The 25659-nt window shown below is 43.2% G+C and overlaps 1 protein-coding gene across 3 annotated transcripts in view; it reads right to left on the bottom strand.

The window, feature by feature from the left end:
• Positions 1-1553: 1553 nt before the first annotated feature.
• LOC121878878 overlaps positions 1554-25659 on the bottom strand; it is a 40756-nt gene continuing 16650 nt past the window's right edge. For all 3 annotated transcript variants that reach the window (XM_042385303.1, XM_042385304.1, XM_042385302.1), the window contains 3 exons: positions 21693-23179; positions 7918-8091; positions 1554-5684 (listed from right to left, as the gene is read on the bottom strand). In XM_042385303.1, coding sequence (XP_042241237.1) covers positions 5613-5684; positions 7918-8091; positions 21693-21872 — 426 coding nt within the window. In that variant the 5' untranslated portion in view covers positions 21873-23179 and the 3' untranslated portion in view covers positions 1554-5612. The remainder of the gene's footprint in view (positions 5685-7917; positions 8092-21692; positions 23180-25659) is intronic.

Here is a 25659-nt window from a genome sequence, read left to right as displayed (position 1 = left end):
CGAGAAGTTGACGGATGACGAATTAGAGGATGATGTGGTGTGGTGTGGTGTGGTGTGTGCCGGGTGGCGAAAGGTCACTGACGGTGCTGTTGTAGTGGTCTTGTTTACAGGTCTTGGTGGAGTAGCCATTGTTCAGGGGTGTTACTCTTATTGTTGCTAAACATTTGTTGTGGTATTCACTATAGATGTTTATAGTGACCCAATAAACGTTCTTTAAGAGCCTAGAGGTGGTTCACGGTCTATCTACAGTACGAACATTTGTCCTGGTGTGACAGTCCTGTATAAAGATCCCTCGGGTGATGGTAAAGTCATAAACTTGAAGTCATGTTTTCTTCATAAGACTCAGCGACTGTAACCTTTCTCCTCTTTCATTTCTATTAGCCAACCAACGTGTTCCCTCTTCTCGCGCCTTTCCCCAGCCCGAAAGTCACCCATTATAACTAAGTCTTCACTGAACTTCATTGCTTCTTTTACCTTCTTTACATCTACACAAACCTTTTCTAAGCGCTCTTCCTTGCAATACACCTTTTCACATATCCGTTGAGACATTGTTACATAACTATTTGACAAATTTCATAACCGAATGACAGAACACATATCGAATGACAATCTAAAATAACTGTTGGTGTTATGTCATTCTCAAACTATATGGAGACTGTCGGCTTATTGTTCACGTCTGTCAACTTCATAACTTATGTCAATCACTTCCGTTAGCATGAACCAACAGTTATTTTAGATTGTCATTCGATATGTGTTCTGTCATTTGGTTATGAAATTTGTCAAATAGTTATGTAACAATGTCTCAACGAGTATGTGAAAAGGTGTAATATATTGGTGCACAAGCTTAAACTACTGACAAATCCAAGGTTACGAAAAAATGTTCAGGTACTGCCTCGAACTACCCTGCTTAAAACAATAAGTACACCTCTTATGCATTTCACCATCTTAATATACATAGAAATATTCTTCTTCACTAATTAGTACCATAAATTACAATGAGTTTGTAGCATTTGATTTCACAAGACATTTTATGAGATATTTCCTTTGCACACTTTCTCAATCGTGTTCCTTCAGTAAATCATTAGTAGGCGGCTCGCTCTTCTTGCTCGTGAGTCATTGACAGAAACATGCAGGCTTAATATCGTAATTCAGCCATAGTGTACATTAACTAATATTATCATTGTGAGGCAACATAGACAAATACAACACTTTGTACTACTTAAAACCAATGAAATATTGGGAGTGAGTTCGGTCATAGGATATAAATATTTACAGTATTAAATCTTATTGCTAGGCAGAACATATTGTACCAGTAATAAGTATTAGAATAAGATAGTTCCTGGAATATCGCTGATGAAAACACATAACAAGTCTGCTGTAAAATATTGGAACCTCTTGGACATATACTGTACAGTTTATATGTATCCGTCTACTACACACTTTTTGTTTTTCTCTCGATGAGTTTTGTGACAAAGAGCCTCGTTGATGGAGTGGGCCTTACAGTAAACATTTTATCTCCACCTTTGAAGGAATATAAAATAAAACTAGTTCAGGAAAGTTACACCACTCATTTATTTTTTTACATCTGTACAATAAATAATGGTATAAGTTTAATACTCTAATAATTTTGTGGTGTTCGTTGTGTTTTCAGCCCCAGTCAGCCACTCACCTGGTCACCATCCTCAAAGGTTCGAGTGTTAAAAATCTTCCTCTTTGGAGTTATGAAAATGCATACATTGGTTTACTTGAGTTTAGATACAGTACAAAGACGACACTCAGAATGGCCTTGAAATTGTACTGACACTCACTTTTAACTTCCAGGGAAACAATAACACGAATCTCTGAGAATCTGGATTTAGGTTCTGTTCGTAGCTGGTAGTGTGTAGCTGTTACCCTCACTTAGCATGAACTACACGCCTTATACAACGAAGGCATATTACTGTATTTTAATATAACATCCAAGATACTGTCCTGTTGATGTTTTAGGCTAACAGTTTCAAGTGGTGAATATCGGCGAGATTTAGGAGGCTGCCTCAGAAGATGTTTACACTACCAGCCAGTCACCGGTACTGCATATGGCTAACTCTAAACAAAATCATTCCTACCACAAAGAAAAACAAATCTAACGTAAAGATATAAAAATAGCATAAATCACACCTGCTCTAACACAGTGCCACGTTATGTTCATATTTTCCCTCAATACACCTGTGTTTCCTTACTTCATTTCTTGAGTGTATAATATATGTACGCTATATACCATTTATATCATTCTCTTACAGACGAAGCCAGAAAAGAGCCGCTGTAGGTGTACTGAGTTGGCAGCGTCTTGTGTAGTTATCATGGTCACCTACTGTACACCCCCTGAACTTCCCCTGCCCCGAGAAATGTGTTTATGTACCACGGTCAGTAGCTCCCAGGAGTAACACGTTCAGCCATGCCATGACACAACTGACTGGTGTAAGATCACAGCTGTTTAAGGTAAATTTTATTGCTATCATGTGATGAGTTTACCTGGAGTAATATGGTGATGTGTGATGGTAGTATAGTGGTGGTGTTGTGTGGTGTTGGTGATGTGTGGTGCTGTTGGTGTGTGGTGCTGATAATGTGTGCTTGTGGTGGTGGTATAATGGTAACGTAGTGGTGATGTGTAGTGATCGTAATGTATCCCCCATGTGTTATATAACCTTACTTTAGTACTGTATCCCCCATGTGTTATATAACCTTACCTTAGTACTGTATCTCCCATGTATTACATAACCTTACTTTAGTAATGTATCCCCCGTGTGTTACTAAACGTCACTCCTGGACGTAATGTTTTGATTTCAGTTTCTGTTTTCTTAATGATAGTTTGATTTCTAAATTTGATATTCAATTAACTGTTAATTCTTTCAAGTGTTAGAGCTCTCTGTTGTACTCATTCTTTGCTGGGAAACACCTAGATGACTCGCTGGGTGGGTCGGTCAAGGGAACTAATGATTGTGTCAAATGAGTTCAGCATTATAAGTCAGGTAATGCTATTTATTATCAATGATGAGTTTGAGTACAGGAAATAAATGTCCTTGGTGTGAGTAACTCTAAATAAATGTAATAATTTCGTTACTTTTGAACATGGTGATCGTGTAAATATTGAGGTTGTTTTTACCATTGACTAAATGTGTCAAAACCACTACTGTGTTAGTCACTCCGGTCTATAGCTGTCATGTAGCCTTGGTCATGTAGCCTTGGTCATGTAGCCTTGGTCATGTAGCCTTGGTCATGTAGCCTTGGTCATGTAGCCTTGGTCATGTAGCCTTGGTCATGTAGCCTTGGTCATGTAGCCTTGGTCATGTAGAAGTAAAGAAGGTTACAACTAAACCGTGAACAGTTCAGTCTTGTCATATTCTTAGACATCCCTCGCTGCATAACTCTCAAGATTTAAGAAACTTAGCTAAACAAACTTCAAAATAATACTAAAAATAATTCTGTTTGAAAATAAGAATACATCTCTAAAAGTTCGTTAAGCTGAATGAAATAAAATTTAACATAAAGTTTAGTGTGACAAAATATGGAGGAACAGGTGAGATCTGGTGGTGCGTGAGCGGCCACCACCTGACGATGACTCACACATGACAACAGACAAATGATCGATTTATTTTGTTGACTCTGTTATTAAATTTTGCTGGAAGATGTAAAATATATATATATATACAGTATATATAAAACCACTTCTTGATATATCTTACAGAAGAGCCTTTCTACCTAAGTACGAATAATATGCTTTAAACTAAACTAGCTGGAGCGGAGCGCGGTCAAGCACATGGGAGCATGAAAGTTATGTATCATTGTCGGCGTAATTCACTGTATCTGTTTCTCATATTAGGGAAAATAGGTCAGTTTCATCCATAACACTTGGCATTATCTACAGTTTACTGCACTAAAGAGTAAAAATGAGGTGTTTCGTTATAAGTTTCACATAGAGACAACTTATACCACCATACTGTGGTGGAAGAGCCATGCACGCTGTTTGGTCGCATCATCGCGGACAGACAAGAGTGAACGGGACTAAGATGCACGCTTTCCCTCTCTTGGGTAAATAAATGTTGGTATAGTTTACTTGGAACAACGAAATTCATAATTTTCACAGAGTTCGAACAGTAGCAAAAACATAATTTGTTCAGTAGTAGTCTAGATCATTGGCGAACTTTAACTATCAACTGTAGGATATATACTTATCTAAAGCACAGGCCAGGAAGTGCACGGTGACAACAAGCTTCTCCGTGTCCGTCATGTTGGGCTATTGTTGCTTTCTTGTGTTGAACGTTTAGAAAATATATTTTTTATACTAGTAGACTAAAATACCAGATAACTTTGTTAATAGATGTGAGGTTTGTTAGGTTATGTTAAGTTTGTTTAGGTTAGGTTTGGTTAAGAAAGGTTAATTTGGTTCATTTTACCAATTATTAATTATATCGTTGATGCATCTTGGAAACTCGTGACAACTGCTGACCATTTCTGAAGTACTAGTTATTACTACACTCTATAACTTAACATTCATAAAATGAACCAAACTAACCAACCTAATGAAACCTATCCTAATCTAACCTTACCTAAACTAACTTTACCTAACCTAGAATAATGCAACTATCTTGTATTTTAATCTCCTAGAAAACAAAAATATGAAAGATTCCCCCACAAAGAGTATGGTGAACGTTTACACCAACAAACTAAATATGGAGCACCAAACATATTCTTTAGTGCACTTCTCGGACTTGTCATGTAGAAGGCATTTCTTTGGTAGGTAGGGAACGCCTATGCTCTAGACTACTGCAAATTTATCAATCAACAGACAATGTTTTAGTTCTTGTGAATCATCCAATTGTATGAGACTATTTAATCCTTTCCAGAATTTCATAAGAGGATGTACACATTATTACGCTCACCGAGGTTATCTTGTCTGTTCTCCCACAACGCCTGGGAAGGTTCATATCTAACCTCTCTCTAACCGTCTGGCGTTAGTCAAGGCGTTAAAGTTTTTTTTTATAATGTCGATGCCTCTGACGTCATTAAGTAAAACCCAGAATTGTTTAAATATTTTTATCCTTGTCTACATGAACTAGAGATTTACTGTATCACGTAAAATGTCCAGAAAAACGCTTTTTACGTTCCAATTAAATTGCTGTCTGCACAAATAATGCACAAAATATTAAAATCTAAAAAAAAATAAATAAAAAGTCATTCAAGCATTTATGAAGTGTTACCAAAGTTTGTAATCATTAATAATTATCACAGTTATAACTAATGAACTTCCTCATATTACCTGACCTTCCTCTTCCCCACATACTGTCCCGTCAGCCTCGACTAAGAACGTTATATATGTATGACCCCGAACTTGGTGCTCGACTTTCCTTATGTTCCCTAAGTCTCAAACTTTGTGTGAAACTTATATAAAAAAAAACTTGAGTCTTCTTGAATAGACAGAAGAGTTTCTCAAGTGGTTATTCACAGTCCAAACGACCTTCAAGATACAGTAGTAATGGGCGCCCCTGACCTGGCCGGCGTATATTATTAAACCAGTTGGAAAAAAGCAAGTATACAGCATGTACAGTACAGGGCGAGGCCTCAGGTGACGGCGCTCATATCGACGGTCTGGCCTTCCGACTGTAGTTTTTGGGGAATTCGTCCTCATTCACGGTCTTGGCCGGGGCCTGCGGGGAGACGCGGTGTTAGTGCATACTTATAAAACATCAATACAGGGGTACAATATTTTGACCAGCCTCAGTACCAGATATGTGTTCCAGGGTGATGAGTCACACTAACTCAATCATGGACAGCTGCAGAAACTTACTGGGGTCAATAACACGTGACTCTATAAAGGTGAATTTAACCATTGGAAAAATACAGTATAACAAATATATATTATGAAGATGAACAGACGTTGAACTTTGACTGTTAAAATATGACAGAATAATATCTTTTAATACCAGGTTTTGTAAACGTTACTATTGCTTAAGAAACTACTTCTAATAATTCAGTATATCACCAGATTCAATTTACAATGTAGTCTGGGTCTGCTGCTTATGTTTCAGCTGAAGCAGGAGCAGTTAACACAGTGTACAGTACAGGGCAAGATACATGACAATATTGGTCAGTGATTATCTAAAACCGGTAATTCAATTATCCGACCATTCAAATACTGAACAATCAATTTTTAAAAAGAACACATCACAGGTGCCAAAAATCGTCGCTAACCAACTTGATCTGTCACCAAACAGCCCACCACACCTTCTACTAGCCCACCACACCTGCTGCTAGGTTACGAGAGGAGGGAGTGATGATAATGGTGGAGTCAAGGCAGCCACTAGTTAGGGAGCACCTCCATCCACTGTATCATCTCACAATATATCAGATAACAACACGGATTGAGGCTCAGGTCGCGACAGTGTGGTGGATGATTAAAGTGTTTCAGTGAGGGGCTGGGTGAAGGTCTGTTGTGGTGAGGGGCTGGGTGAAGGTCTGTTGTGGTGAGGGACTGGATGAAGGTCTGTTGTGGTGAGGGACTGGGTGAAGGTCTGTTGTGGTGAGGGACTGGGTGAAGGTCTGTTGTGGTGAGGGACTGGGTGAAGGTCTGTGGTGAGGGCTGGGTGAAGGTCTGTTGTGGTGAGGGGCTGGGTGAAGGTCTGTTGTGGTGAGGGACTGGGTGAAGGTCTGTTGTGGTGAGGGGCTGGATGAAGGTCTGTTGTGGTGAGGGGCTGGATGAAGGTCTGTTGTGGTGAGGGGCTGGATGAAGGTCTGTTGTGGTGAGGGGCTGGATGAAGGTCTGTTGTGGTGAGGGGCTGGGTGAAGGTCTATTGTGGTGAGGGGCTGGATGAGGTGGGGGTGTGGTAGAGGGCAGGTATAAGGGTGAATAATGTAATTGATTGCAGGTGTCACTGATATTAGTTACCTGTGATCAACAACACCGTGAGGACCAATACGCGTTAACCCCCCCCCCCCTTGTCACCACTGGACTGGGAGTATAGTATATATATGGTTGTAGTTGTGACCTGTGGGTGTATGTTAACGTGAGGGTGTAGGTGTAATGGTGACCTTTTTCTGTATGGATGATTAAGGTGTATTGGTGAGTTAGGTTAAGTTAGGTTAGTTTACGCGTGACCTGAAAGTGTTTATGAGGTGTACAGAGTAGCGGTGACCTCAGAGTGACCTGTTGCAGTGTGTGGGTGGAATATAAACATTGCTGAGTCAAACACGTGATCATATTCTAGACGTTTTGCTTACGAAATTCTACTGGATGAGTATTAACCTCTCACTAGCCTTCGTTATTTATCCATTCTGCTGCCTCAACTTTTCAGTATTGGTAGTTTGATCTTTCTCTTATTTTCATTTCTTACCTTTAACTTTAATTACTGTACATTTATTCTATATATTCTATCTTTAGTTTACTTCTTTTGCCTGAGTTAGTTTTTCTATCATATTTCCCTCAGTCTTGTATTGTGGTATATTGAATACTATTATGTTATACCTCATATTGTTTGTTCCCTTGATGGTGTCTGAGGAACGTGGAACCATTACAAGTAGTTGGGTGAGCGGTACAGCGCCTGTGGGTGACCTCATTACACCTGGCTGCTGAGTGATTACCAAACTTTATGTTGAGGAAGCAAGAGACAGTGCTGGTGTTCGGTGGCCGTTGTGGGAACTAATTTGTTTTAACTTCACAATTTAAAGATGTTGTTATAACCAAAATAAAGCAAAGTGTTGGCTGGGTGAAATATTCTCTTCGGAAACTGTTATAAATTATTCACGAGGTTATTAAGATAAAGGAACAATAATATATAGTAAGATAAAGCTGTGTGACGTATAACTACAACATTACACTTTATTTATGAATAATTGTTCAGATTGTGTTCTTATCCTAACGCCCCCCCCCCCTCACCGACTTACCTCCCTGCCAGGAATCTCCACCGGTCCCTGAGGCAGTTTGGGTAGGTGAGGTCTCCTCCTGTCCATACGTTCAAGAAACTTCTCAAACTGCTGACGGAGGTCGTGCTCGGAGCGGCTGGCGGCGGCTGCACTCTGCTCCGTCTCCTCCCCGACCTCGCTCTCCTCGTCCACCTCCTGAAGGGGGAACACATGTTAGAGCAGGAAGGCTGAGAGCAGCTCACTTGATATAAAACAAGGTAAGATTTACGACGAGACTTTGCTACAGGAAAATATTTCACAAGTGCTAAAGGACAAAATGAGATGAATTATTAACGTGTTGGACATAACTCTTAACATTAATTATCACTACTCCATTATTGAGACAGAGGGCCCCACAGGCCTAACAGAGGGCCCCATGACGGCTCATGTGAGATAGTGAAGATACAATACACTGTACTAAACCCTCGGTAGTCAAGGTGGCAGCGTGACTGGTACTGCACTCGACAGCCGTCACTTCCCCAACAGTAAAGTTAGGAGGACATTTACAGCTATGGCCAAGATTGTTCTTATCCCACCATTCATTTTGTCCTTATATATCGTTGTCTGACTCGTAGTGGTATATAAGTCTATTCTCTCTGACTCAGTGTATCTGACGATAAACTTGAGTCTACACTGATGGGCTTCCTACAGAGTCCTTGGAATAATCACTAACGTAAGATAATGCTATTGTATTGCTGTTGTGTATCAGTGTTGCCAACCATGGGGAACTATCCCCAGATTTGGGGAATCTGAGTCACGAAAGGGGGAAATGGGGAAATCAACTGTAAATTTGGGGAATTTTGGCAGAGAGGCAGAATATTTGATGCAGTTACCCATAAAAATTTAATTTTAGTACAATAGCAGAAAGGATTTTCTCAGCTGTAAACAGTCTCAAAACAAAACAGAGACAAAAACACTCGTTGGGCTGATCCATCCTTAGAGATATGTGAGAAATAAACCGCTTGTCTGCGTCTACCATTGTCTGCGTCTACCATTGTCTGCGTCTACCAGTGTCTGCGTCTACCATTACCACTAAAACATACGCTTCTCAGGCCTATCTCAGTTCTTTTGTTACTCATTTATCCTCTTATTACGTTATATCTCCTAATCTGTTTCTATTTATCTCTTTTTCTTCTCCTTCCTCGTTCTATCTTATCTTTCTTTACTTCACCTACTACCTTCTTCTTCTTCTTGAGTGAGTCAATAAGTGGTGGAGCTAAAAACAGTATCCCAAGTAGGAGGAGATGGCCAGGCTTTATATGTCAAGATGAGTGTTGGGGTCAAGAGTGCGGGAGAGGCTACACTAATAAGGTGGTGTTGACGCGCTATACAGGTTGTGGCCATGGTGTTGCTTAATCCAATTTATACAAAGATAAAGAGAATAATAATAACAAGGAACTGATATATATATACCCATTCATGTATGAGTGATATATACCCAATAAGTATGTTGTATAAGTGTTAATGCCTCGAGGGAAAGCTTATGTTAGAGTAAATAAAACAATGTATACCAAGTGTCGCTGATCAGTGATGTGTGGAAACTAACTAGAAATATGGAGAGTTACAGTGTGGCGTCTTGGTGTTACAGGATAGTATGTATCATAACTGTATCTTGGTAGAGTTTGGTTAATGATTTAGTGATGCGATGAACAATAAGAGGGAAGGTAGATATTTATTCAGTACAATCGTAATTCAAGTTTATATTTGGTTTGGCATGTATATAGATAACAGGTATACAGTTCAGCATGCATACGGATAATACAGGTATACAGTTCAACATGTATATAGACAATACAGGTATACTATACAGTTCAGCATGTATATAGTCAACGCAAGTATACAGTGTAGTACCTAGACAATGCGAGCACACGAACAATGGTAACCAGTACTCAGCGTAGCTAACATGAGATTCAATGTCACGAAGTGTAAGAGGATGCACCTGGGGCGTACCAACGGTAAGGAGGCGTATCATATGTCCCAGCGGGATGAAGAAACTGCACTAGTTGAGATTGAATGTGAGAAGGACCTGGGTGTGTCTGTTGACAATGAGCTGAAGTTCTCGGGCCATTGCGAGAAGAAGGTAAATCAGGCAAATAAATTATTGGGTCTTATAAGAAGGTCGTTCAGATATCTAGACGGTCCGTCCCTCGTAACGATCTTCAAGAGTGAAGTGCTTCCCCATCTGGAGCACTGTCACCCCGTCTGGTCCCCGAGATATGCTAGGGACTGTCAATTGGTTGAAAATGTTCAAAGGAGGGCCACCAAACTGGTGCCTGCACTTCGGCACCTCAGCTACCCTGAGAGATTGGCGCGCCTGAACTTGCTGAGCTTATATTACAGACAGGCAAGGGGTGACCTAATTGAGGCGTATAAACATCTCAGGGGGCACTACTCAGTCGAGTGTCCTTACTTGGAGCTGGCGGACGCTCGCCCCACAAGGGGTCACAGCTCAAGATTAAAGAAGCCGCAAGTCCAGAAAACTGTGAGGGCAAACTTTTTCGGAGTGAGGGTTGTAAACTCTTGGAACAATCTACCAGAGAGTGTTGTGACGGCACCGAGTGTGAGATCTTTCAAGACAAGACTTGACCAACACTGGAGCGGGTTCAGGTACATTCAGGAGCCGGTGCATGCCCAGTATTTGCCAACAGTGCGTGACAGAGACGTGACCGATCGTCCGGGCGGTTAGCGAGCCGATCTTTTGGTGAAGAGGATAAATGAAAAGGAAAAGTAATCAGAGACGTGACCGATCGCCCAAGCGGCTAACAAGCCGATCAGAGGCGAAGAGGATAAAAGTAAACAAAGTCAACAGATATTTATTTCCAGTTAGGGTTATTTGCTCAGGTGGAAATATGCTGTTGTTACCGAGAAATAAATACAACTAAAAACTCTAAAATCTTGGCGCTGGGGAAATAACAATAATCAAGGAGACATTTGACTCATTAACGAAGAATAAGATCATCTACGACTGTGAAATGTTAGGTTAGGTTAGGGTAGGTTAGGTTAGGGTAGGTCGTAAAACCTCCAAGCGGTAGAAACATTGTGGTTTTCTTACGATTAATTCTACTTTCATGGCATGATGGTAAAACAAGGTTGAGTCCTAGTATTGAGCGCTGATATGATAGATTGTCAAAGAATGTCGCTAAATACATACGTCAACGCCCACAACTGTAGAGAGTCACGCAACAGAAGAATGTGTGGAATGGGTACGTGGAAATAGTAAATACATGCATTTAGGTAGAGCCTAGTGACTGGTAGTTTCTGTTTTCATGGAGTGTTGTCCATTACCCGAGGAGAATAGTGTTAGTGAAGGTACAGTCGCCTGCACTTATACCTGGTACAGTGGCTGGTTCGTTTTGTGAGATGTGGCACTCTGTGTTTGTTTACATCGTATTAAAAAACCCGGAATGGCCCTAAGGAACCTCGCAATGATAGCCAGTCACCTACAGGAAGTGACGTCACCCACTCACTAGTCTCACAGCCTCACTAGTCTCCACGCCCTCCCCACCCCGCCCCGCCCCGCCCCACCCCGCCCCCGCCTCACACAAAGTATTCTTTCCTGCAGGAAAATCAATATTGTTGTCCCCCAGTTGTCGGACCTCAAGAACCGTGTCCTCCTCTTCCTTGGATTGTCCTCACCCTGGCTTTGTTTGTTAATCCTTTCCTTACCTCTCTCTCTCTCTCTCTCTCTCTCTCTCTCTCTCTCTCTCTCTCTCTATTCCTTAAGTCTTTACTCTTCTTCTCTCACTCCCTTGTCCTCACTTTATCACAGTTGCTTTGTCTTCATCTTGTCCTCATTTGTTTCCTCCTCAATTTCTGTCTTGGTCATTTTTACACTTTATTCTTTCGTTACCTTGTCTTCCTTCCCTCTTGTTCTTCTCAACCTTTATAGTTTCTTTGTCTTCACCTCCCCAAGTATAGATGGTTATTTGAGTGACTGTACTGTAGTTACACACACACACACACACACACACACGTTGGCTGTCAGTATCATCTTGGACTATTCTTTAAGTCCTTCTCTTTAGGCGATATTTAAAGGTTACAAAAGTGAGGGGGAGTGGTGGTGGTGGTGGTGGTATAGGGCGGGAAGTCACAATACAACAGTGTCTGGCTCCCTCACCAAGTTACTAACAATGGTTGTTATTCAGAGACCTGCCTACACGCTCCCACATTTGTAAAAGTTGCCATTGTTTTGATATTCACTGAAGTCACGAGCCGTGTGAGTGGACTCGGCAAGATTTTTTTTAGGTCGTGTGGTCGCTGGTGCGTGTGAGGCCGACACCCCCCCCCCTGTTGGGTGCTGTGGCCTCATGTCATCACAGCATAGAACTCTCTCTCTCTCTCTCAGTGTTTATTTGTTTTTGTTGCTTCGAAAACATAAACAGGAGTTAACAAGTCAAGGCGGCCCAAACAATGACGTCATGTTTACAGACTTTACATCATTCGTAAGTAAACAATAATACTATCGTCATTCACACAGTCAGAAACAACGACAGTTACGTACAGACGGAGACAAAGAGTGAGACAGTCATTTACACAATTATCTCTAATCATTCACCTCATCACCAGGTAAAACACAACAGTATTAGAACCATCTTTCCCGCGTCGCGTCACCTACGGCAGAGGATGACTGTTGGCCGCCCACCGCAAACCTTGAAACCTCTTCCGGACGTTATACACGGGAAGGATTTCTTTAAAACCCTTCTCACCGTAACCTAAACTAACCCTTACCCGGGGAAATAATATGTGTTAAGTAGGGAAAATAATATGTGTTAAGTAGGGGAAATAATATGTGTTAAGTAGGGGAAATAATATGTGTTAAGTATTGTCAGAGATTTATTGATAAGTAACACTAACTTAAGAATCGAGTTAAGGCTTGGTGGCCATCAAGGAATGAAAAGGGATGATTTGGGAGAGAGAGAGAGAGAGAGAGAGAGAGAGAGAGAGAGAGAGAATTCCATGCCACTCCCGTATTTCCGTAGAGATTAAATTAAATTAAAGAAAGCCTTTAATGTTAGCTGTTGGTCGGGATTAGACGTAAAAGGTAATCTGATCCCCGGGATAATGTCACCTTCCTTGGAACTGATTGTCTCCAACAGTTACGACCTGATTGACCTGATTTACAAGACGACGACAACTGATCTTGATATTGGGATAATCAGAAAACGATGTTCATTATATTTTCATAGGTGATTTACGTAAACATTGGAGGCTTGGGTGGGTGTGAAGGCGGTGGGGGTGAGGAGTGGTGGGTGTGAAGGCGGTGGGTGGAGGGCGGTGGGTGATGGGCGGTGGGTGTGAGGGCGGGGTGGGAGGTGGGGTGGAGGGTGGGGTGTGGGAGGCGGTGGGTGGAGGGCGGGAAAGAGGGTGGGGTGTGGGAGGGTGGTGGGGGAGGGGTGGGAAAGAGGATGGTGGGGAGGTGTGAGGGTGTGGTGGTGTAGAGGGTGTGGAGGGCAGAGGGCGGTGGGTGGGATGGGCGGGGTGGAGGGTGGGGAGGGCGGGGGAGGCAAGAGGGTGGGTGAGGGTGGGTGTGAGGGCGATGGGTGTGGAGGGCGGTGGGTGAGGGGGGTGGAGGGGTGGGTGGGAGGAGGGGTGGGTGTGAGGGTGGGGGTGAGGTGATGGGTGAGGTGGTGGGTGGGAGGAGGGGTGGGAGGAGGTGGAGATGGGTGGAGGGTGTGGGGGAGGGGTGGTGGGTGGAGGGCGTGGTGTGTGGAGATTGTGTGGGTGAGGACGGTGGTGGGAGGACGGTGGAGGATTGTGGGTGTGTGGAGGGCGGTGGGTGGAGGGTGGTGTGGAGGGTGGTGGGTGAGGACGTAGGGTGAGGGTGGTGGTGTGGAGGGTGGGTGTGGAGGGTGATGGGTGTGTGTGGAAAGTGGTGGGTGGAGACGGTGGAGGACGGTGGGTGGAGGGCAGGGGTGGAGGGTAGGGTGTGAGGCAAAGGAGGACGGTGGGGTGTGAGGGTGATGGGTGTGAGGGTGGTGGGTGTGAGGACGGTGGGTGTGAGGACGGTGGGTGTGAGGGTGGTGGGTGTGAGGACGGTGGGTGTGAGGACGGTGGGTGTTAGGGCGGTGGGTGATGATGACAGTGCAGGAGGTGGCTGAGGGCTTCCTTCTGCGTCACCAATGTTACTGTTGTGGTTCTTCAATCTTCCGCTTCTTTACTGGAATCATATTTTCCTGTAGTTTTTCATATTGTTCTCGTCGCTTTGTTTATCTTATTTGGCAAGTTAGGACCCCCTCCCCACACACACACACACGTAAGGTCTCTCACACGAGCATTCTTTTCTATAGCGTCACCCCCTCCAACATAACTCGCGTGAAAGAGATATAATCGATTACATATGACCGAGAGTGACTCTTACAAAAGCTGTTCTGTGTTCCTTTCTCTGTTCACTACTGTTCCCTGTTCACCACCACACCTGTTCCCTGTTCATCATCACACCTGTTCCCTGTTCATCATCACACCTGGTCCCTGTTCATCATCACACCTGTTCCCTGTTCATCATCACACCTGGTCATGAACGTCTGGATACACTTTCTGTTATATTTTCTCATCTTAGTTCATCTTATTGACGACCTGCTGTCTGGCCTTTGCTTATTTTGAGAGACAATCGATTAAATTCCCTTCCATCCTCTCTCTAAACTTCCACTGAACCTCCTTCCCCCTGTCAAGATGACCCTTGGTGGCACTCAGACCTTTCTACTCGATTCCTATTTTATATTTAGGAATTTATACAATAAACTATTCAGCTAATTGCCTCCTATTATCATTATAAACGAAAATACTTAGACAAGATACAATAAAAATTAAATATAAATATAATAAACTTTTACCAGAAAAACAAATGAGCATCAAGAGTTGTGGCGTTTGTGAGTTCCCTTAACCTAACAAGCCACCAATAACAGAAAATTATCGAGCTTAGTTTTGGCTTATTTGTGGCTTACTCTTGATGATCGTTAGTTTGGTTTGACTTGGGATATTTTAAGGATCAGTTCCCACTTGTTTGTCTATGACGTAAAGAGGTAACTTAGGAATCTCTTTAACGTGACTTTTATTTACTGATTTCATAAGTCCACTCTTAGATTACCCCTGGTTACGTTTTAATTTAACTCTATTTGTTTTGGAATCATATAAAGCGGTAATTTAAAAACCTGGTTGGAAGTGTTAATATAAATTTACAATTAACACAAGTGAGGTCAGGGTGTAAGATCTTCACTACAGTGCCAACAAGGGGCCGTAACACCTGTGTCTTTCAGAATAATCAAACCCCAGACAATGTGGCGTCAATATTAATGATTTCACCTGAACGAATATATCAGAAACTGTCTCTATATATTTGTCCAATACAATGTGATAAGTGACATTCTTTTACGGATTTATTCAGACACAGTTACTGAACGTCACGCAAGGCTGGGTGTTACCACGAGGTGAGGCTTCACTTGTCACTTCCCCACAGTAACGTTTTATATATATATACTGTATATACATATATATATATATATATATATATATATATTTTGGTTGATGAAATTTGTTAGGGTAATTTTGTTTTGTTTGTGTATTTACTTTTGACCAAGGGCGGGCCATAGGTCAGGTTGCTGTGAATTTCGGGTTAAATTTGTCAAAACTAAACGTGGCCGAGGCCGAATTCTCCATCTAGTGTTTTATATATACACAGGTACACTGTATCTATGTATAATTGTGGTGGTATATCTATCATAGTAGTAGTGGGTATACATTGTCACATACAGAGTGATGAATCCTTAACACAAATACACAGTGGCAGTGAGACTATTACACAAACACACACACAAGAAACACAGACAGGAGACAGCTGCACGGCTTCACACAACACTCCCACGTTCCCAGGGATTTAGTCGATCATCTCACCTCTCCCTCCCGTCAAGGCCCACACCTCATACACACATTTTTTTAACGCAGCAACACAGGCATTCTGGGTGTTACAGTGATGTGTTTCTTGGTCTATAACACAGGCGCTCTGGGTGTTACAGTGATGTGTTTCTTGGTCTATAACACAGGCATTCTGGGTGTTACAGTGATGTGTTTCTTGGTCTATAACACAGGCATTCTGGGTGTTACAGTGATGTGTTTCTTGGTCTATAACACAGGCATTCTGGGTGTTACAGTGATGTGTTTCTTGGTCTATAACACAGGCATTCTGGGTGTTACAGTGATGTGTTTCTTGGTCTATAACACAGGCGCTCTGGGTGTTACAGTGATGTGTTTCTTGGTCTATAACACAGGCGCTCTGGGTGTTACAGTGATGTGTTTCTTGGTCTATAACACAGGTGATCTTATTGGTACACCTTACGGGAGATAAATGTATTAACTGATAAATCATTCTCATCTTATTAACAAAAGTCAGATCTACTGCTAACGACGCCTCAGTACTGTAGTGCTTTAGATAAGTTTATGTAGTGTGTTTTATTAAGTTTAGTACAACGTCCTGGTTTATCTGATCATTATTTTCCCAACACTGTGGCAATGTTGTCTTTTGCAGTTTCATGGTTGGAAAGTTCACAGGTTGGGTGCATAATGATAGAGTAGATCAAAGCACTGTAGATGAGGCAACCTAGAGTGTTTTGTCAGCCTCCTTTAGTGTAGTCACCTTTCATGTTATCTACTGTGTTTTGTATTCATATAAAAAGTTAAGTATGGTTCAAATTGTTGCAGAAATTATGTTTTTTTTCTCCTTTTTAATTGGTTTTTGTAATGCTTCAGTCCTCTGGGAAAGTCTTATGAGTATTATAACATAAACGTCTCACAGTTCACGTTGACCTTATTACTGAGGTTCAACAACTAAGGAAGGTTAGTAATTACATTCGTCCATCAACAAGTAAACATAAGGCGAGATACAACTTCCTGTGTTAAATTTACTGTTCTCAGACTGACGCAGATCTGAGAGTTATTGTTGGCTCGACCAATTAAGGATACAATGTGTGTGTGTGTGTGTGTGTGTGTGTGTGTGTGTGTGTGTGTGTGTGTGTGTGTGTGTGTTTTATTCCGTAGTTTTGACGATAGAACTGAAATTTGGTAGGGAGGTGCGAAAGGCCTTGGGGGTGGTCGTACACTGTCTCTCATCCATCCGTGGGGGTAAATTTAGGTTTGTATTTATACGTCTCGGTAATGTAGTGGTTAGTGCCTCAGTGTGCTGCTCTACTGGCCCGTGTTCGACCCCAGGACACACCCAGCAGGTTCCCACGACAGTTGTGATCAAACGGTGGGGTAGAAAGCCTCGATTCGTGTAACTCCGCACCAACCCGACAGGTACCTTTGCTAACCTGTGTGAGGCAGGTGTTGCTATTTACTGAAGAGTTTCCTCACAGCTATCAGGTGAGGAAAACTGTACTACTCAGAAATGAAACTGTGGGGACAGAGGTGCAGCATGTGTACAGCATGTTGAACACTCTTACGTCTGGCTCCACCTGCCGTACACTACTGTTGACACGACTATGACAGCTAGAGATGGTTGTTCGCTTATTTACTAACACCATGGGTTTTTTTTAACAATCAAGATGTTGGTGCCGTGAACCTGCCCAGACTTTCGTACCAGAACAGAAGAGCCATCATCAGAGCATCTCAATCTAGTGTGTGACCTCAAGGATTCTACCTCCACTGAATGCAGTCCTCCGTACTATAAATACCCGTCGAGGCGAGTGCTAAGCGTCCGTAAAGAACAAGGTGAAGACGACGTGTAGTGGTGTGAAGTAGAGTTAGTTTCTGCCACGTAACTTACAGCAGTCAGTGGAGTCATGTATAAAATTCGCTGCTGTTGTCCCGGAGGTTAAAACCGAGATTGTTCGAAGTAACTAAGTGAACAGACATTATTACGGTGAATCTGGACTTATTATCTGCCTTCCTAACGTTCTTCCAAGCGGCTACCTGCCTTGTGCTGTACCTGGATACATAAGCAAGCCAAGTCTGATTTATTTTATCGTATTTATATCTAATCAAGTGTCCAGATCCTTTCTTATAACTTATAACTAAAGTGATCTGATTCATCTGACTTCATTTTTTATTGTTCATTGTAAGTCTCAACTTGCTTCCCAGCCTTCCCCTACTCCCCTACTCACCATTCCCCCTATCCTCCCCTACTCCCCATTCCCCCTACTCTCCAGCCTCTCCTACCTCCCCTACCCTCCATTTTCCCCAACTCCCCAATTACTCATCTCCCCATGGTCGTTAACCCTCTTTCTCCTCCCAATAATACCGACTGTCCGCCATTGTTCCGTCCTTCAGTGGAAATCCATTCAAATGTAATAAATGTTTTGCATAAACAATTTTTCTATTAGTTACACTGCATTTGTAATTGAGATTATGAGTCAGTGTAAATAAAAAAAAGAGTTTCATTTCATTTTTAGCTGTAAGGATGAGGAAGTCGACGATATAACCTTTAAGAAGTTATGGATGGAGAGCAGCTCCTCAACAGCCACACCAACAGGTAATCCCAGATGACAGGTAAACCACAAAACCTCTTTAATATGAACAAGATAAAAGACCTTGACAAAAACAGCCAATAAGCAGAGTTGTTGCTCACATTGCTACATCAACAGTGGTCACTTCTTTGCCCGCCCCTGAGAAAAGTTACGTACATGAGAATCGTGAGTTATAGATTCAACAATAGTCCACGAATAGGGTAGAAAAAGTCAGGCTCATATCATCCTACTAAGAGATTTTGAAATTAATATCCCGCAAAGGTGAATTCTTTATCGAGCTTCAGTAATTAATGATTTTATGGTAAACAAACTAGAGAGGTTCCTTCACACACAAACACATGGGGACGCTGGTGACGCACTCAGACTTGTTAAAGAAAATAGAACAACCCTTTAAGCTGATCACAAATGAAGGCAACTTCCTTGAACTCATCATCCCACACGAGAAGCCAAGGATGATGAACACAACACAACACAACACCACACCTTTTCTACAGTTGGCTCCATTATATAATTAAGCCTTGGTGTCACTTTACAGGTTAATTTGGATGTTAATTGCTTTTCACAGGTAAATGGATTTCAAACGTTGTGTCTGAACAAGAATGCTGATCACAAATACAGTATAGATCACTCTTTGAACGACATGATCTCTTTCACCACTGGACATTTGGAGCAGGATGCCAGAAGTGGTATGGTGCCCACTGGCTGACTGCTGAGGTTAGGGGTTCAGCTAGGGTAAACAAAATGCCTTAAGACGTGAGATGACTGTTCAGTAAGTATTAGGTTCTCGTTCTCACTCTATTGTTAGATAATTCTTATATTTTATAAATAATGTTTAATGACTAGTTGATGGTCATAATTTTACAGTGAAGTGTTGAAGTGTGTCAGATATGTTCTCCTTACGGTGTAATAACAGGAAGAAATGATTGTCACTTCTTTTTCTGGAGCTTATTTGTAACTTTTCTAGTTTGCACTAACACACTTATGCGGCAGTAATATAAGTACCATTATTCCCTAGTTATATTTTGTTACCTTCACCATAATAAACCTTTTATGCTGTATAGTAACTTCAACCATTAAATATGTTTTTCTTGGCTTTATACAGTACTGTAGTTTATACATAAGAATGCTGTATTGTGTTTTGTGTGTGAATAATATATCAAGGGAAGTTTGTATCCTACTGTGTAGTATGTCCACCGTTACCTGTTGTTACTGGTCCCGGCCGAGTGACTTACCTGCCCAGGTTTTTATGGAAAATGTTTAATAAAAATAAACATTAAAATTATTGTTTATATCAACTCACAGATCACATGTGCCCATATATATGTACCGGGTACACCTTGTCACAGTACCCTACCTCTGACTGTACCCTACCTCTGACTGTACCCTACCTCTTGCTTTACCCTACCTCTGACTGTACCCTACCTCTGACTGTACCCTACCTCTGACTGTACCCTACCTCTTGCTGTACCCTACCCTACCCTGACTGTACCCTACCTCTGTACCCTACACTCTGACTGTACCTCTTGCCCTACACTGACTGTAGCTGTACCCTACCTCTGACTGCTGTACCCTACCTCTGACTGTGCCCTACCTCTGACTGTACCCTACCTCTTGCCTACTTACCCCTACCTCTGACTCCCTACCTCTTGCTGTACCCTACTCTCTGCCCCTACCTCTGACTGTGCCCCACCTCTGTACCCCTACCTCTGACTGTACCCTACCTCTGACTGTACCCTACCTCTGACTGTACCCTACCTCTGACTGTACCCTACCTCTGACTGTACCCTACCTCTTGCTGTACCCTACCTCTTGCTGTACCCTACCTCTGACTGTACCCTACCTCTGACTGTACCCTACCTCTGACTGTGCCCTACGTCTTACTGTACCCTACCTCTCATTGTACCCGGAAGTGTTGATTGTTGTAGTATGGGATTCGTTAAAGTCATAATGAGGTCCGCTGTAATACCCGGAGGCCGGTTATGTGGAACAACATCAATAACCTCAGCTGACCTTGACCCAGTGAGCGGCAGTCGTGTGATACAGAGTCAAGAGAGCCGAGTGTGTCTCCCAGAGTCCCATACCAACTGCACTTCCTTGTAAAAATAGCATAAAAATCATATATCCAACACTTTTAACCGGATGATCGGATATTTTGAGAATAATAATCCAAAATTACAGAAGCCGGATTTATCGTACCGTACATTAGTGACTTTATAATTATCGTACAGTTCATATAGCGAGAGACTGACACTGTGGCGCCAAATAGCCAACAGGGTGTGGTGGCGGGAAATAAAACCACGGATGATTGATTACTTGGCACCATCACCACTACCAACACACACACACACCACCACACGCTATCACACACCACCACACACCATTACGTTGGGATGCTTCCAATTCAGGTTAAGACTCATAGAGAAGTCGCCTTGCATACATCAATAAATTCCTGATCAACTAAGCAAACCTGAACACATCACCATGGTAACCAGGACATGCACCGAGTAAATGAGATATTGTAAAAAAAATATAATGAAATATATGTATAATATTTTTCCTGTAATTATATTGAAATAAAAAAAAATTCAAGTTACTTTTGTAAAGTTAGATACATAGAGGTTAGGTATGGGTGGTATGGGTTGTGGGGTGGTAGATAGGCGGTAGTATGGTAGATTTATGGTAGTATGGTAGATGTATGGTGATAGGTGGGCAGGTAAGGGTTTAATTTACACATTGTTTACTACTGAAAATGTTTAACACCAACAGCTCACATAATGTTAATCAGTAGACGACCAGAGTCACCTTCCCAACCCAACCCTCTGAACACTCACCAGTAAATATGTAACTCTCACTAGTAGGATATTATTGTCTTATATACGTCTCCTATAGTTTGATATAACTTTGCTAAAATGAGTTAAACAGTTAGTTATGAAGTGTTGATATAAAGGATAATATCTCAGGTTCATTTATATTTATCGAGGTGAGACAAGAAGAGCTTTTACCTCCTTTGTTTTAAAGTGTTAAGAATGTTGACAAATATACGAAGGACATTACCTCCCCTCCTTCCTTCACTCCCTTTCCCCCCTCCCTCCATTTCTTCCCTCCGCTCCCTCTACTCCTCCCTCCATCCCTGCCTCCCTTCACTCCCTCTCTGCCGAATTCCTTTTGTCCACAACTGTACAATTCTAAAAACAATTCATAAATACACAAAAGAAATAAACCTACATAGTTTCTTCGTGACCAACCCGCGAGTCTCATCAGCCTGGATTACTCTGCCAGATAACCATTAAGTGCTCCACTCACCTTAATCTCATCAAAGGTAACTGGAGTGGTGCGGAACCGTCCAGTGCGGTTCATTTTCTTCTTGATTGCTCGCTTATAGGAGTGTGGGTGAGGCTCTACCACACGGTTCAGACGAGACAGAGGCTCCGGGTATATGGCGTCTATCTCTCGCCTATAGTCCTTAGGCGGAGTGGAAGACATCTTGGTGGTTAACTTATCCAGCGTGAAGGTATTTGGGGGGTCCTTGGTGAAGACAGGTGTAAGATGGCTGCCCAGGTGAAGGTCCCGTAGAGGCGGGTCCTTCAGGTTAGGTTCTCAGGTGTTAAGTCAGTTTAAGGTAGGTCACCAGGTGGATGTTAAGGTGAAGGTGAGTCATAGATGGTTTTTCAGGTGAAGGAAGCGGTTGTTGTGGTAGACAGGTTCACAGGTAACTCCTCAGGTGACGTCAGTAACACCGAGCTGCTCACAGTCTTACCTAAGATTATTCTACATATAAAACGTTTCACCAGTTTCAGGAATATGTAAGTATGATCACTGGAAGTTATATATATTGGTAAACCCTTTTGTAGGAAAATATATTTCACTATTACCATCAGTCAAAAACACAACTGTAATATCACAAATGAAAATGGTTCTCTTTATCTCTTCATAACACACTGAGGCACTACACAAGGCACTGAGTATTACCCACTCACTAGAACAATGTGTATTTTATATCACTTTCCGCCCAATGTTTTTTTTTCACCTTTTACCAAGTAATATTTCAAAGCAATATTGTGGGTGCATATTTTCACACAGATATTACCCTCGTAAACATTAATGTATATTTACAATATTATTTGTAATGTGTAGTTTCATTCTCTAACAAAAACTTTATTCTCGGAAATTCATCCCATAAAAAAACAGCTTATACTTCTGCCAGTGTTAATATTGACGTAAGAAAATAAAATATAATTATCTGTGTCTTGTCTGGTGTTGCGCAGAGCAAATGTGAGTGAGTGAGGGTGGCCACTGCCCTCGCTCTTTGGCAAGTCCCGCCTGAAGGAGGCCTTCCCTCCCTCTCGCACTGGTGGGGAGTCGAGCGAGCCTCACTGGTGGAAGCTGACACTCAGACGAGGTGCCACAGAGTTGAGGTAGTCCACGACAACTCTGGGTATAGACACTCGCTCTGCCAGCACACATAAACCAACACACTATGCTAGACTATTGCGACTCAAGTAAAGTTTACGGTTCAAAAAAAAAACATTATGGAATTCCCGCAAAAAGTTTCACATTCACGAGGGTGTTTGCTTCTCCGACGATGGGAACGTAACTTTGAGAATCCCTGGCCTCCGTAACTTGCAGAAACTCTTCAGCCATAAACCATTCCCGTTGTCCAGGATGAGGGAGGTGATGATGGCGGCGGCGCGGCTTGTGAGGGAGCGGGGAACTGCTAGAAGAGACGGCGCGGCGAGGCAGGCAGCCGCTCCTCCTTATCATGTGACTCAGGCCGAGGCGCCGCCAACACTCTGTCAAGGAAGAAATTAAGTTGTGGTGAATCCTGCGTTGACACACATGAGCCTACTGATCAAACTAACAATAACAGATGTCATGTTAGTTCCAAGTTGTAATGTCTTTTAAGTTTTGTAAGATCCACCTTTCTATTATTATAAAGACCCACAAACAAGCAATTTCTTCACTGTAGCTTCACCCCAACACCACAGACGTACACACTCTTAAACAACTTAAAAACTGTAAAAAAAATGTCAATTTTATCACTCCTTAAATATTTACACACGTCTTGTTAGTACAGACAGATGGCGACGAACAGATAGAGTTAATATTGATGTTATGATGTTATTAATATGCTTCAACAACTATATAACATCAGAGTCCATCAACAACTATATGAGAGACTGAACTATATATTGAGTAGCGTCGTCTTACTAGCGGTGGATTTGGGCTGATAAACAAGTGGTTCTCGAATGGCTGATGTTGAGTGATGGAGTTCCCGGTGTTACAGACGGGCTGGCGGGGAGAGGGGGTGGTGGGGAGAGGGGTGACGGGGAGAGGGGTGGCGGGGAGAGGGGCTGGATGGGGAGAGGGGTGACGGGGAGAGGGGTGGTGGGGGAGAGGGGTGCAGGGAGAGGGGGTGGCGGGGAGAGGCTGATTTGGGAGAGGGGGGTGACGGGAGAGGGGGTGGCGGGGAGAGGGGGTGGTGGGGAGAGGGGTGGCGGGGAGGAGGTGACGGGGAGAGGGGGTGGCGGGGAGAAGGGTGACGGGAGAGGGGGGTGGCGGGGAGAGGGGTGGGAGAGGGGTAGGGGAGAGGGGTGGCGGGGAGAGGGGTTGCTGGGAGAGGGGTGATGGGAGAGGGGGTGGTGGGGAGAGGGTGACGGGAGAGGGGTGGCGGGAGAGGTGCAGGGGAGAGGGGTGGCGGGAGAGGGGTGGCGGGAGGGGGTGGCCGGGGAGGGGGGTGATGGGGAGGGCGGGAGAGGGGTGACTGAGAGGGGTGATCGGGAGAGGGGTGCAGGGAGGGGTGACGGGGAGGGGGTGACGGGGAGGGGGGTGACGGGAGGGGGGTGGCGGGAGAGGGGGTGACGGGGAGGGGGTGACGGGGAGGGGGGTGACGGGGAGGGGGTGGCGGGGGAGAGGGGTGGCGGGGGTGAGGGGGTGACGGGGAGAGGGGTGACGGGGAGAGGGGTGACGGGAGAGGGGTGGTGGGGAGAGGGGTGGCGGGGAGAGGGGTGGAGGGGAGAGGGGTGGTGGGGAGAGGGGTGACGGGGAGAGGGGTGGCGGGGAGAGGGGTAGGGAGAGGGGTGGCGGGGAGAGGGGTGACGGGAGAGGGTGTGGGGAGAGGGGTGGTGGTGAGACGTGGTGGCGGGGAGAGGACATGCAGAGAGAGAGAGAGAGAGAGAGAGAGGGGGGACAAGGTTAACTTCCTCGATAATTGCTCTCATTATTACCTAAACCATCTCTGCGTCACACGTTAAGGACTTACCTGACGGTTATATTTAATGAGCTTTAATTAAAACAGGTAATACAGGTAATTTATAGGTCAGAGGAGCCGTTTAAAGGTATCTTCTGTAACAAACTTCTAAACAGATGGAATGAACTTAACATACACTGGATATACGAGAGCCGTGTGTGTGTGTGTGAGAACGAAATCGAATCACAATGAAATGTTTTTTACAGAGAAAGTTCTTAGACCAGACGAGGAAAAGTTGCCAACACGGAAAAGTAAATTGTACTTCATTAGCTATAGAGTTTGTTAAGGCCACCAAGGAGAGAAACTGATAATGGTAGAGATATAATGAATCCAAGAATGGTTGGGTTAGGTTAGGTTTAGTCCGAATCAGCGCACGGGGCCGTATCCTAGATCACATGAATAATAATCAGCTGTTCAACAAGGTGGTGTAAGACTCCCTGAGTAACACACACCTCAGAGCCTCACGGTATAAGGAGTATTACGGTCACTCATCTGTTAAAAGGCCAAGAAATTTTAATATATTACCTAAAAAATATTCTGGTGGATTTGTTTCATAAATGGGAAAAAGACTGTGAATGTAAACTGAAAATATGGTAAGGTGGACGTGAGAACAAACTGCCTCACTCTCCGTGCTGATACGATATTAACATTACTTTAGGTTAGGTAGGATATAAGTTTTGGTGAGTTGGCCCGCAGAGAAATACCGAAATCGTAATGCGGCCCATGACTGAGGAAAGGTTACCCATGCCTGTGTTAAGACATCTAGGAGGCCCATGAATCTTTTTGATGAAATTCCACGTTACGGAACCCATGTCTGCCTTAAATTCCTCTGTAACCCTGACTAACGCCCTCTGGAACTACATGTTATTAACCATTTTATAATGTCAAAAACCACAGACACACAAAGATACACACGTAAACTCACACACACGCGAGTACACCTACACACGCGATTACTCCCACACATGCACGTACACCCATCCAAACACACACACACACAGTCGGCATATTAAAAACACAACA

Source organism: Homarus americanus, unplaced genomic scaffold (genome assembly GCF_018991925.1).
Source record: "Homarus americanus isolate GMGI-L3 unplaced genomic scaffold, GMGI_Hamer_2.0 scaffold24057, whole genome shotgun sequence".
NCBI lineage: Eukaryota > Metazoa > Arthropoda > Malacostraca > Decapoda > Nephropidae > Homarus > Homarus americanus.
Note: the sequence above shows the minus strand (reverse complement) of the source record. Positions and strands in the feature narration are given on the sequence as shown.